Consider the following 13,996-nt stretch of genomic DNA (forward strand, 5'->3'; position numbering starts at 1 on the left):
ATCTGTTACTGTGTTAATTGTTTCTGTCTCACACGGCCAGTTTGGGCTTTATTCTGCCTATGTCTGGGACGGTGACAGGTTCCTATACAGAGAAGAGAGGTAATGTGTCCATGTGTGTGTGTGTGCCCACACCTGTGGGCATGTGTGTGGAAAAGCAGCGACACTCCAGGAAGGGTTAAGTTACAATCAGGCTGTCTGTGCTCAGGGCCCCATGGCTGGCCCAGGAATGGGATGGGCCTGGAAGGTGGAGCAGGCTTGCCTTGCACCAGCTGCTCTTTCCAAGACAGGAGTGCACATGCTTGCCCAGCTGGCCTGAGTGTGTGGAACTCCAGTCGCCTTTAAGAATGGCTTCAGAAGCCCACACCTGGCAATCACTCCCCCAACCCCCTTGCCCCTCCACGGCAGGTTCCATTTGGGAAACTCTCCAGTCGGTCATTAGAGGAATGAGCTGAGAGTGAGCCGTTCATCAGCTCGCCAGCGCTTGGTGAAAAGCAGCAAAGCAAGGATGGATGTGGACAGCCTTCTCTTGAATGGAAGCAACACGACGCCTCCCTGCAAACTGGGGATCGAAAACGAGACACTTTTCTGCTTGGATCAGCCCCATGCCTCCAAAGGTAGGTGTCAGAGGCTGATACTTTAATTCAGAAAACTATTAAGTTGGGGGAAGAAATCAGCAAAGGCAAGGCTGACTGCAAAAATATAACAAAGTCCTCGTGAGACAAGGCTGGGTAAAGTCATCTGTTCAGAAGTTTGGATAAGAGATCAAAGAGCAGAATTGAGTCCAAAGTTCTTCTTGTTCCCCAGGGGAGAGTTGGGATTAATGTACAGGACTCGGGGGCACAAAAGCAGTGGGAGGAGGACCTGAAGTGGAGCCAGAAGAGAGGACAAGTGTAAAAGCTTGAACTTACAAGCATCACAGAAAAGGTGCTGTCACAATCTAGCTGTCGCCTTTTCTTGGGGGAAATCAGTGTGAAGAAGTGATTATAGCGAAATAATGCTTAGCAGCTAGGAAAGAAAGCAATCACTATTCACTAGAGGGGCTTTGTTCTTAAGAAAAAGTGGTTCCCTGAGTGAGTGATCCTTTAACAGACCAACCTTTTAGAAGCAACTGAATCACTCTGTGCTCTCCTCACTTTGTTTCTGCAAAATATTGTTAAGTACAGGGAGAGCTGGGTTCAATGATGTCCGCCCCTGGAAAAAAAAATCGGCAGGAAATAAGTGCTTGGTGCGCGTGCTAGGTTTTAACATTCTGCTCTCATAACCTCCATCCCTCGTCCGCGTTCCTCCTCTCAGAGTGGCAGCCAGCCGTGCAGATTCTCTTGTACTCCTTGATATTCCTGCTCAGTGTGCTGGGAAACACGCTGGTCATTACGGTGCTGATTCGGAACAAGAGGATGAGAACGGTCACCAACATCTTCCTGCTCTCCCTGGCTGTCAGTGACCTCATGCTCTGCCTCTTCTGCATGCCGTTCAACCTCATCCCCAACCTGCTCAAGGATTTCATCTTTGGGAGCGCTGTCTGCAAGACCACCACCTACTTCATGGGTGAGTTGCTGCTGGTGCCTATTTCTGGAGCTCGCCCCAGACCCTGCTCAGCCCCAGACCTTCCCCAACCCTTAACAGCCAAAACAAAACATCTGTCTGTGTGGGGCTAGGTGTAAGGACAGAGGAGCTGGCTTTATGAGGGGTCAGTCCTCATAACTCCCCAGAAGTCAGTCCCCAGTTTTAAGGGTCAGTTTCTCAAAGTGGAATAAGTTGGTAAGAAGCCACAGAAGAGGTTGGTTTTGCTAGTTTCTGTTAGAAAGTAAGACAGATGCAAGCCATTCTGTTCCTTCCTGGAGGTCGTTGATTGTATTCTGAGCTCTACCCAACCCAAGGCATGGCTTTTGGGGTAGCCAGGGTGCTGGAAGAGGGCTCTTTCTGCCGTTGCTCTGGCTTTCCTGGGGAACAGGGACTATTTGAAAACGAGTTTCATCAGAGGTCTAGATTCCCTTCTCAGGATTCACTTCCCAGACTGTTTTCCCAGGGTCTGGGACCATCTCAGGCACGGAGAGAGAGAGAGAGACCTCTGCCACTAGACGAGGAATTGAATTTGCTCCTAGAGCCTGTGGGTCACTAAGCTGACACTGGGTGGCTGAGATATGCAGCTCTCTGCCTTTGCCAATCAAAATGATGGTGATGATAATAAAAGTCACAAGAGCTAATATTTTTGAATGCATTTTTTGAGCACCAGATATTCTCCTAATTGCTTTCAGTTTTTACTTCCATGATCATATTTTATCTCCCAACCACCCTATAAAGAATATAGAGTTATCCCTCCCTGTTTCACTGAGGAGGGAACAGAGGCACAGAGAGGTTAATAATGTGCCCAAGGACACACAGGCGGTAAGCTACAGAGCTGACTTGAACCCAGATCGGTAGCCACAACAGTGGTGAGTACATGACCTCGCTTTGCCAACTGTTGTGGCTCTTCTAAGGCGGAAACAAAACATGTCTCTCTGTCCCCTCTGTCTGCCAAAATGCTTTGTCCCTTGCCCATTCTGAGAATTAGCTGGGAGAGGAGGAGGAGAGGCGGGGAATGAGGAAGGAGTTGTTGTTTGTTCTGACCTAAGCTGGGCCAAATACGCAGAGCTGAGTTGGGCTAGGGCAGCCTTCAATGACCGGAAAGCTTTAAAAGCCTTTATTTCTCCCAATTGAGGAAGCAGGATCCAGCAGTGACAAAATGATGATGAATAACTGATCTGCGTGACATGGACAAATAGCCAAGAAAGTGTCAATCTGGGTCCAGTCCTCGACTCACAAATGAAAAGGATCATTGTTAAACAATGACGCAATCATAATAACCAACATCTCGTAGTGCTTTAGGCTTTCAAGACCTGTCTGTATATATCTTACGATAATATTTGATAATCTTAACCAGGGTTTGTGGAAGGAGATTTAAAAAGAGTGCTCGTGTAGCGGCACAACATTGTGAATGTGCTAAATGCCACAGAACTGTTCACTTTAAAATGATTAAGTTTATGTGATGTAAGTTTCACCTCAACCAAAACTGTTTTAAAATAGCTGGGGTCTGAGCTAGGAGCCTTAAAACTCTTCCTGAAAATTTCTAGGACAGACTGTTCTAGAAAATGAAAAGCAAGATAATTCTGAAAGTGTTTGCAATACCATAATGGTTTTGTTGGATTTCTGATTCCAGTGATTTCAATTCTTCCCTTAATTTTATGTTCTCCTCGATACTGTTTCTAATAGTTAACACTCATTAAGCTCCTAATACAGAGCCAAAAAAAAGAGTGCTTGCCTGCTGGTGGGTTTATAAGTACAGTGGACCCATTGTACAGACTTGACTCTGAGGACTTTGGGGCTGTACCCTCTAATTCAGGACTCCTTAAAGTCCTATAAAACACAGCCAATCCTGTCTCAGACGTAAGTTCTTATAGAATGGTTTCAGGGTTGTAGATTCCTTCAAGTCTCTCAGGAATATTCTGGATATTCTCCCTAGAAAAAGAATATTTTTATACATAGTTTCACAAAAGGCCCCAGGCTAAGAACTCCTCCGTCATGGTAAGAGATAAGAGAAGAATCAGTTGAATTTATGGATGAAGAATTAAAGGGAATTTTAAGGGGATATGAGATTATAATAAGTATGTACACACACAAAATACAAAAAATAAGGAAAATTAAGCTTTTTTGACTATACGTAAGTATATCCTTTTGAATGAGGTGTTTTGACGTCTTTCTCACTGATGATGCATGTTCCTTTTACAAAATACAGAAAGCAAAGAGAATGAGAAAAAAGGCCCTAGTCCTTCCACCCAGAGAAAAACGTTAGTTATAATATGGAGAGTTTCCCCTTCTTCCTTTTTCACTAGGTAATTTTTCAACACTCCATTTGGAAACTTAGAATGTTTCACTCTTAAAAACAGTTTGGGGACTTCCCTGGTGGTCCAGTGGTTAAGACTTCCCCTTCCAATGCAGGGGGTGTGGGTTTGATCCCTGGTCAGGGAGCTAAGATCCCACATACCTTGTGGCCAAAAAACCAAAACATGAAACAGAAGCAATAGTGTAACAAATTCAATAAAGACTTTAAAAATGATCCACATCAAAAAAATCTTTAAAAAAAGTCTGTACTAGAAATTTTCAGGAAGAGTTTTACTGCTCCCAGCTCAGACCCCGCTGAATTTTCAGGGTCACGGTCCTTGAGAATATTGGGTTAAAAGGTCAACTTAACTATGCAGATCACGCTCAAAACTAAAGCTATTCTTCAGGTCACTCAGAACCTCTTCTGTGGGACAGGAACATATTTCATCCACTTGGTTATTAATTAATGAGCACCTTCAGCCTAGGAAGGAGTTGGTTGTAATCAAAGTTCAATAAACTTATCTAAAAATTGGCAATAAGATGTATGTGCAAACACATTTCTTTACCTGCCTCAAATCGTTTTGGGAACAAAGCTGGGAATAAGTCATTTTTTTTTTAGATATACACACACAATATTCTTACCCTCTGAGCGTTTTCCTCTGCTATCTATCAAACCTGCGCAGATCAGGTATGCTTAAGCTCATTGTGCAAATAAACTTTGGATTTCAGAGCCTGCGTAACCAGCTTCTTTGTTCCTTTTCCAGGCACCTCTGTGAGTGTCTCCACCTTTAATCTGGTAGCCATATCGCTGGAGAGATATGGTGCAATTTGCAAACCCTTACAGTCCCGCGTCTGGCAGACAAAATCCCACGCTTTGAAGGTGATTGCCGCTACCTGGTGCCTCTCCTTTACCATCATGACTCCGTACCCGATTTATAGCAACTTGGTGCCTTTTACCAAAAATAACAATCAGACCGCGAACATGTGCCGCTTTCTACTGCCAAATGATGTCATGCAGCAGTCCTGGTAAGGCTGCATGGGTTTATTTGTTTAATACAACTCGATATAATTTTGCAGGTTTAATAAAAACTGGAATGTATTGTCCAGTGTCTGGGGGGATCAGTCTCCTGGAGACTTATCGAGAAGTTTCACTCTAACCTCTTTCTAGAGTAACAGTGACAGCAAACACTTAGAGTGCTGTGTTTTAAATGCTATATATATATATATAAATTCAACTAATCCTCTCAGAACCCTATAGGGTGGGTACTATTATTGTCCCCATTTTACAGAGGAAACTGAGACATGGAGAGGTTAAGCAAGTCACTCAAGTTCCCAAACCTAGAAGAGATAAGAGAGCATCTGGTCTTAACCACTACGCAGTGTGCTTCTGGAAGAGCTCTGATTTTCCAAGAACTGGAGGTAGAGCCGAGGATGAGTTCCAAATCCCACGTGGTTTTTCTTAGAGCTGCAGCTGTGGTATTTGCACGGGACACTGTACTGGAAATAAAAAGGCAAGGTTCTAGTACCTGTTTCTTTGCTTACTAGTGGGTGATATTGGACAAGTTCATATAACCTCCCTGACATTCAAGTTCTTTATCTACACAAAGATTTAAGAATAAAGATTTTTTTATCTACCTCATTAGATGGATGTGAGATTCAAATGAGAGCATGTTTATGAAAATGTCACTAAATATCTTTAAAAAGGCTACACAAATGCAGGACATTATGTTTACCAGTTCCCAGCATGTTTTAGAAGCAGGGAGCTAGACATTTAAAAATGGCTCAAGGGCTTCCCTGGTGGTGCAGTGGTTGAGAGTCTGCCTGCCAATGCAGGGGACACGGGTTCGAGCCCTGGTCTGGGAAGATCCCACATGCTGCGGAGCAACCGGGCCCGTGAGCCATGACTACTGAGCCTGCGCGTCTGGAGCCTGTGCTCCGCAACAAGAGAGGCCCCCGTAGTGAGAGGCCCACGCACCGCGATGAAGAGTGGCCCCCTCTTGCCGCAACTAGAGAAAGCCCTCGCACAGAAAAGAATACCCAACACAGCCAAAAATAAATTAATTAATTTTTTAAAAAAAGTATTAGACATGGGAATAAATGGGAAAATATGAGCTGTACAAAGAAAAAAACTGGCAATAGAAACCAACCCTAAATAACACAGATGTTGGAAACTTCAGACAAGGATTTAAAAAAAACATAGCTCAAAACTGAGACAATTTCTGCTTTCTTTGCCTTCCTTTTTTTCATTTCAACCAAGTAACGCGTACACACAAGAAGAGTTATGTTGCAAATGAGGGACTTTTCCAAGATTCGAAAAGAACTCTTATCAAAACATGTCCAATTGAAATGAGAAATGGCTCAGCCACCGTGAGCCTCTGACAATTTTATGGCCTAATCGCGTAATCTTACACATGCCAGACTGCAAAAGTGATTTAGGGGCCAGACTCATAAAGAAGGAGGCTGCAATTCTTCAGGAATCAAACATATTTAGAGAAAGCATAGCTCTGGCCCACCAGGCACTAGAACGAGCTTGCCACTGTACCAGCGGGTCAGAACAGCCAGAATGCTTATTTTGCAAAACCAAGGAGGTTTTCCATCATTCCTACCTATGCATTAGACGATTCTGTTGCTATAAAGTCAACGAATGGTATATTGTGATGTTTAAGAGCATGAGTTCTAGAATTGTATTGCTCGGCTTCAGATCTCACCTTTGCCACGAGCTGTGTAATTTTGGACAAATTGCTTATTGTCTCTAAGTCTGTTTCCTCATTTGTAAAATGGGTATTATGTTAATAGTACCTACCTCAAAAGTTATTATGGGAATTAGATATAGTAATATATATATACTATATTGAAATTGAATAAGTCATCAATGAATGTAAACTCTTATTATCATTATTTCAGAAACCGTTTTATTGAGGTGTTCACCTACTCTCATTGGCTTGTTTGTTTTTTCTTTTTTTAAGCTCTCATTTGTTTTAAATGGAGACTTGTTTCAGGCACAGACTTACACCAAACTTTTCCATTTAACTAGTCCTTCATAAGAGACTTTATCTGAAAGAAAAGAAGTAAACAACTTCTAATGACTGACTCTCCAGATGGGGAATTTCCAAAGATATTAAATACTAGTAATTAATGTGTTTCCTCAGACTCATTAAAATGGAGATGAGCCCTGCTTATTCCATCCCATCTGAGTTTGAAATGCTAGAGATGCTGGTTATTGGATTGCTTTTTATTTTATTAGGCACACCTTCCTGTTACTCATCCTCTTCCTTATTCCTGGAATTGTGATGATGGTGGCATATGGATTAATCTCTCTGGAACTTTACCAGGGTATAAAATTTGATGCTAGCCAGAAGAAGTCTGCTCGAGGTAACTATCTCTTAGCTGTATGTTCATGCCAAAAGATTACAAACGCTTATTTTCTGTAACTTAAATGGATATACCCAGAGTGTGTATAGGGTATATTAGAGGTTTTCAAAAGTCTTCTTAGGAGACTCTGTGTCCTAAGGCACAGTCGTGAGACCCAGTGTCTCACTTCCTCATCTGTAAAATGAAGAAATTATTCCTCTCAAAAGGGTGCTGAGTGGAATAAGGTGACATAATACACACATCGCCCAATTACAAGCCGAGGGCCCATGGGTCCCAGGCTCTCTGTGCTGTTGCGTACAAATGGACCGCCTTCCACAACCAAAGCAAATTGTAATTCCAGGCGCCATCCTCTCTCCTCCCCTTCACTCCTGTTGTAGCTGTCACAGAGCCTCCCGACCCCCTTTCATTATAGTCCACTCGCCAGAGAAACTTACCCGACACCTTTGTTGGTATCACTCGCCGCCCCCCCTACACACACACCGTTCTCACTCCACCCCTTTACTCAGCTCTTTACCACTTATACAGCTTCAAGGTCTTCTTTGGTTTTTGCTCGTTATGCAGAGTCCTCACAGTAAAAGCAGTCTGGAGCTTTCCCAAGCAAGCAGGAAACTTCCCCCTGAGGAGCTGGAAGAAGACTGTGCCTATTCATTCTTGAACAGTTCTTTAGCCCTATAATCTACATATGTAAAATACTATTTTACTATTATAAATTATGTACATCAGATACTATACATTATTTTAGTAGTTTTAAGTTGCTTTTCATTTGAAGGAAAGGACTAGTGCAAACAATACCTACCCATGTCAACCAGGCCCGAGGTCACCTGCCCAATAGTACAGTTCAAGTGTGGTTTAGCCCCTTGATGCAGGGGGCAGGGGTTCCACGCCTTCCGTCTGGCATGACCCATCCCGAAAAATAAGTGTTGTCCCTTGCCCATCCAGAAAGGAAGCCGAGCCCCGGCAGCAGCGGCAGATACGAGGCCAGCGATGGGTGTTACCTGCAGAGGTCCAAGCACCCAGGGAAGCTGGAGCTGCAGCAGCTGTCCAGCAGCGGCGGCGGCAGGCCCAGCCGCATCAGGAGCAGCAGCCCCGCGGCCAACCTGATGGCCAAGAAGCGGGTGATCCGCATGCTCATGGTCATCGTGGTTCTCTTCTTCCTCTGCTGGATGCCCATCTTCAGCGCCAACGCCTGGCGGGCCTTTGACACCGCCTCTGCAGAGCGCCGCCTCTCCGGGACCCCCATCTCCTTCATCCTCTTGCTCTCCTACACCTCCTCCTGCGTCAACCCCATCATCTACTGCTTCATGAACCAGCGGTTCCGCCTCGGCTTCATGGCCACGTTCCCCTGCTGCCCCAACCCTGGTCCCCCAGGAGCGAGAGGGGAGGCGGGGGAGGAGGTGGAGAGCAGGACCACCCGGGCCTCTCTGTCCAGGCGCTCGTACAGCCACGCCAGCGCCTCTGCCCCGCCCCCGTGAGCTGTGCCCTGGCCGCCAGCACCAAAGGACGGAGCGGGGACCGAGGGAGGCAGCAGAGAAGGAGAAAAAGAAGAAAGCAGGAGGAAGAGGAAGCGGGAAGTGAAGGCGCAGGAAGGCGCCATCTCCAGTGCGAACTATTCCTTGTCTGCTTGGCATCCTTCGTCTGGGTGCCAGGGGAACACTACTAGGGCGGGGCCGGGACTGGGTTTCCAGGCAGCTCCAGGCAGGCAGTTTCCATACCAGTCACCATTCGAAAAACCTCAGCAGGCCGGTAACAGGAGTCCAACAGGACTCCTCCTGCACATGTAATTGCCAAGCACGTGTTCAAACCGGGACGCGGACCCTACTGAGCTTTAGAAGTGGGGCTTTGGAGTGGGCTCTCACTCCCCACAGGGACACCCTTCTGTGCACTACTGCTTCTGCTGATGCAAAATTTGGGGGGCTACTTTGCCCCTGGGGAGTCCATCACTCTTCCACGTACATTCTGTAGCCACCCACCTCATCGTGACCACGAATGGGAACCCAAAGCAAACCCTCTTCCAGCCGTTTTCTGTAGTAAAAGAACAGCCTGACTTGTGCCCCTTGAGGTCGGTCAGGGGCATTCAGAGACATAAGTTTATGTCGTCATCAGAACAGCATCTGGAAAGTTGTCTAAACGATGGAATTTGGAACCTATATTTCTGAAAAGAAAAGAGTATGTGGCAAGTAGCTGGATGGAATGCTGTCTTAGCATAAGGAATGTTAAATGCCAGAGGGGGCATAGAAACATTTTTCTACTTTAATGATATATATGGCTTAACTCCACCTTTATATGGTGATATGAAACCCCATGGCTTCTTTGCCTCAACTGAACTTCTCATACTCGTCCTCTTTTCTGGAAAGACCTCAAGGTACAAAGGAAAGCTGTAACCTAACGTGCACCTGGCCAAGCTGGAAACAGGTGGAGTCAGGCCCAGAATAAAAACTGGCATACTTGGACTCAATTAACAAGTAGCTTTTGAAAGTCAAAGGCTGTATATGCCTTTAAGTACAATCTATGCGTTTGTTAATGTTCATAGTAATTTTATGTGTATGTGGAATATGAACAGAGAAGTACATTCTTTACATATATATATACTCTTCAGGGTGTTTAAAAAAAGAATAGTGGATAGAGGTTGGAATTCAGAAAGTGTTATCATTCTACATTCCTCTGCAACGGTTGGAGTTTCATGAACTTCTTTTCTTTGCAAAATTGGTGTTGAAATCTCTCTCCTCCAATGTAGAATCTCAACTTAAAATAAGACATGAACTGTACATTTAGATACAAGGAAGTGCATTTCTAGAACAGAATGTGTCAGTCCAGTCTACCAGCCCTCCTCCCTCCCTCCCCACCACTTTCTTTCATAGTTTTCATGCCTCCAAGCATCTGAGAGGTGAGCTTTTCTTTTTCCTGTTTTCTTGGGTCCATGACCACCCATTGATCCATGCCTGACAGACACTCTTTGTGGTGCACAAGGGCTAGTGTTTTCAATTATAAAAAAAAAAAAATCAATACGGAAAGGGGAGGGGCAGAGAGTGGCAGGAAGTGATCATGAATAGGGGAAGGGACGTTGTATAATTTAACAAGATGTGAGTGTTGACATTTGTTGTTTTTTTGCGGGTTGGGGGTATAAAGTGTTAACAGAGAAGAAATTATTGAGGATGTGAACATATGTTATAGGGGACTTTTCAAGCCAGATGTTAGTTTTTCTATTCCTCAGACTACAATCTTATTTTAATAATTCTAACCAGTCATCTCTGTCAAAAATTTCAAGGTAAAAATTCAACTGACTAAAACGTGCGCTGCTAAAATAGTAATGATAAAAGGTGTAAGAAATGAAGATGTCTCCAATATTTGAGTAAATCCTACAAAACCTACCATTTTCCTGCCAGAAGAATAAATCTTCCTCTCTGACAATGTTAGCATATAACTGAAGCTAAATTAGCCTCTTTGCTCCCCACACCTTATTGGAAACCTTTGGAAATTCCAAAGGTATGTTAACCTAAAAATAGGGTTGCCAGATTTAGCAAATAAAATACAGGATGTCTGGTTAAATTTTAATTTCAAATAAACAATAATTTTTTTTAGTATGAGTATGTCCCATGCACTAAAATACATCTTATATTTTATCTGGCAACCCTACTTTAAAAGCATGTAAGAATATAAACAAGTTTTCCCAAATATAATATAGAGCAATGAAATGCATCTGTTCACTAAATTTATTGGAAAGTCTTTCACATAATGGAAGCTTTTTTTTAAAAAGAAGAAAAACGTTATTAACTTTCAGAATCGGTGCCTGACCTTTGGAAATGGTACTATCAATAGGCTGATTTTACTTTAAGAAAAAAAATGTTTTTAACATAAAGCTATTCTAGTACTTTGTTGAGTCAATTGCCTTTATTTCATGGGAAACTGAATTCTTAAATTTGAAATAAAATGACCAATAGAGTTAAGAAAATAGATTCACCAAGTTTCTGGTATTTTCTAGTGTCTTCTGGTAGCTTCCGCTCATCACCAGAGTGGTAAGTTTGAACCTGAGCACTGAAATGTATCTTTGATTTTTACTTAGCCCATGTGTCCCATGGCTTCTCATGCCTTAGTTACTTCGGTAAACTCTCAAGATAGCTTGCAGTGGTGAATAAGAAATGCACGTGTCTAGATATTAGTTTATACATGTTCGTGTGTGTATCTTCTCCATTCACTTAAAATGTAATCATGAGGCGAGCGACAGCAGCTGTTGAATCTCCACTGTATTTCCTTCCAGTGCTTTGCCCAGTACTCTGTACACCATGAGTGCTCAATAAATGTTGTGACTGACTCCTGCTCTGCCTCCGATGCTTTGGAGAACTCTTTTCCTGTCCACAACAGTGAGTTTCAACAAGGGGGCGTACTCTTGGGAGTATCAGAATTTCTAGAGGGCTTTTTCCAACTCTGCACGTATCCCTACCCAAGACTTGGCTGTGTGAGCATTTGTTGCCACCTCTCCCTCCCTTTTGCTCTCCCCCGTGTGTGTGTGTGTGTGTGTGTGTGTGCGTGTGTGTGTAATTGGAGATGTTACCAATGGGATGCTGTCACGCCTGTGAACAGTGCCAGGACACAGATTTTTTTAAAGGGCTGGGAAAAAGGACAAATACTGTAAGATTCTATTCATACGAGATATCTAAAGTAGTCAAAAATCATAGAAACAGAACATAGAAAAGTGATTACCAAGGGCTGGGGCTTTAGTGTTTAGCCAGTGTAGAGTTGCAGTGTTGCAAAATGAAAGAGTTCTAGGGTCTCTTGCCCAGCTATGTAAATGTACTTAAAACTACTGAACTGTGTGCTTAAAAATGGTTAAGATGGTAAATTTAAAGTTAATGTGTTTTTTAGCAAAATAAAAAAGGGGGAAGGGGGTTGGGAAGCACTGGTCTATAGTATCCCTTGGTTTTGCTCCTTTCCACCCTCATTCTCTTTAAGGAGAACAGTAAAAATAACCATCACTGTGTTCCTAATCCATGTTTAAGTACTCTACTCACTTGTTAGGGCTGATAAGTATTATCAAAGCCCACTTGGCGCCCTTAGCTGTTACCTCCCATCTATTTGCTCTCCTGCAGGCATCTTCCTGTGCCATCCCCCCCCCCCCCAAACCTACCTCTGAGCCCTGTGGCCGTCTCTCAGCTCCAGCCAATGTGCTTCCTTGATTCGGATCTCTATGGCCCCTCCAGCTTTCTGGTCACCCTCAAGTGGAACATAGATTCCACATTTCCTAAACCTGTGGCCACAACTGAGGCCCAGCCCCACAATTCCACACTACACCCTGGCTCTGAGCAGCCCAGCCTGGGAAGAATTTCAGGTCCTCCTTCTTGCTCAAGAAGAGAGATCAGACAAGTATGAATTGTCCAGCAGCCACCCTTGTACATAACACATAACAGGTGCTCAGTAAGTGTCTGGGGGTGAATGAATAAGCGACTGGATGAACACATTTGAATGGAGTCCGTCCTCAATGCCGGGCCTTTCCGGGCTGCTCTGGGGACAGCACCATCCTAACCAGAGGCATCTTGCCCAGAGTGTGCAGTAGGTAGGGCTTGCCAAGAGGTAAAGCTGACTGGGCAGCCTCATTCTGGTTCCAATCCTCCACGCTGAACATGAAGTACAGCAAAAACTGCTTTCCAGTTCTCTGACCATAAACACGTCCTCTGACGGTAAAGAGGATATACATTGGACCCCAAGTCCGGAAGTCTGTGTCCCAAACTTAACCCTGTCCCTAACTTGCTGTGTGGCTCCAGGCAGGTCACACACCCTCTCTGGGTATCAATTCCTTCCTGCAAAATGACGGGTTGTTGCTCCATTTTTGGTACTGTGGGATTCAGTGGGTCGGAATGTGCTATGTGCTTTTATTATTCCATACCCTCCCTTAGTTTCGTTGGCTTCCTGTTGTCTTCGCAATCAGAAAAGCTCCCTGACACTAAGCACGTAACCACCTCTGAGGAAGGCTTGATCTCGAGGGCACCTCTGAGAGAAGGCGGCCAGGGTGAGAAAGAAAGGGTCGCAAAGAGGAATGTGCAAGCTCTCAGCCCCTTCTGGGTCACAGCTGCCCAGAGCAGCTTGTGTGAGGCTGCTCCCTGGAACACGAGCCACATTCCCACTGAAAGGTAGGCAGAAAAATCCACTCCCAAACCAAGTTTTTCCTAGATGAAAGAAGTACCAGCATTCGTTAAAGCCTGCTTTATGCATTGTGAAGTCACTGGTGACAGCGGGTAACAATACACACTCATGGAAGGATGAATAAATGTCTGGTACATATGGGGTTAAAGGAGGCCGTCAAAAAGATGCTACCGCCAGTTGACCCTCAAGCTGGAGGCTCCCCTTCCCCTCCCCTGTCCCTGGAATATGCTTTCCACTTGCCTTCCCTGTTCCCAGAAGCTGCTCCAAGGATACAACCTTGAGATAGAAATGTGGTGCTGAGGCTCCTGGACAGTGCAGAAAAGGCCTCTGAGTAAACTTCTAAGAGTCTGGTGGGCACACGTGGAGATCCACTCATCTTGCTGCCACCCAAGAAAGTCCCCTTGCTTCTTATACCTGCCACAACCAGTCTGGAGGGCTGCCTCTGTCTTCAGTCTCTCCCTGCCCTCTACCAAGGAGGCCGGTTTCAGATTTTACCCTGGAAGGCCCCGAGAAGGCTGCTTGCAAAGCAGCATCTGGTTTCTTATTTAAATCTCCAAACAACGTGCGAGGCATCATTTTCCACAATTCACAGGTGAATAAGTTGAGCCTCAGGGGAGTGACCATGTGTACG

The 13,996-nt window shown here is 44.5% G+C and overlaps 1 protein-coding gene across 1 annotated transcript; it reads left to right on the forward strand.

Annotated features, from left to right (window-relative positions):
• The first annotated feature begins 460 nt into the window (after positions 1 to 460).
• CCKAR (cholecystokinin A receptor) lies at positions 461 to 8,702 on the forward strand. Its single transcript, XM_060147329.1, has 5 exons — positions 461 to 614; positions 1,294 to 1,545; positions 4,623 to 4,884; positions 7,103 to 7,230; positions 8,170 to 8,702. Exons 1-5 carry the CDS (start codon positions 506 to 508, stop codon positions 8,700 to 8,702), a joined length of 1,284 nt encoding a protein of 427 aa, XP_060003312.1. The 5' UTR covers positions 461 to 505.
• The last annotated feature ends 5,294 nt before the right edge of the window (positions 8,703 to 13,996 follow it).

The sequence above is a fragment of the Lagenorhynchus albirostris genome, chromosome 4 (assembly GCF_949774975.1).
Source record: "Lagenorhynchus albirostris chromosome 4, mLagAlb1.1, whole genome shotgun sequence".
Classification (NCBI taxonomy): Eukaryota; Metazoa; Chordata; class Mammalia; order Artiodactyla; family Delphinidae; genus Lagenorhynchus; species Lagenorhynchus albirostris.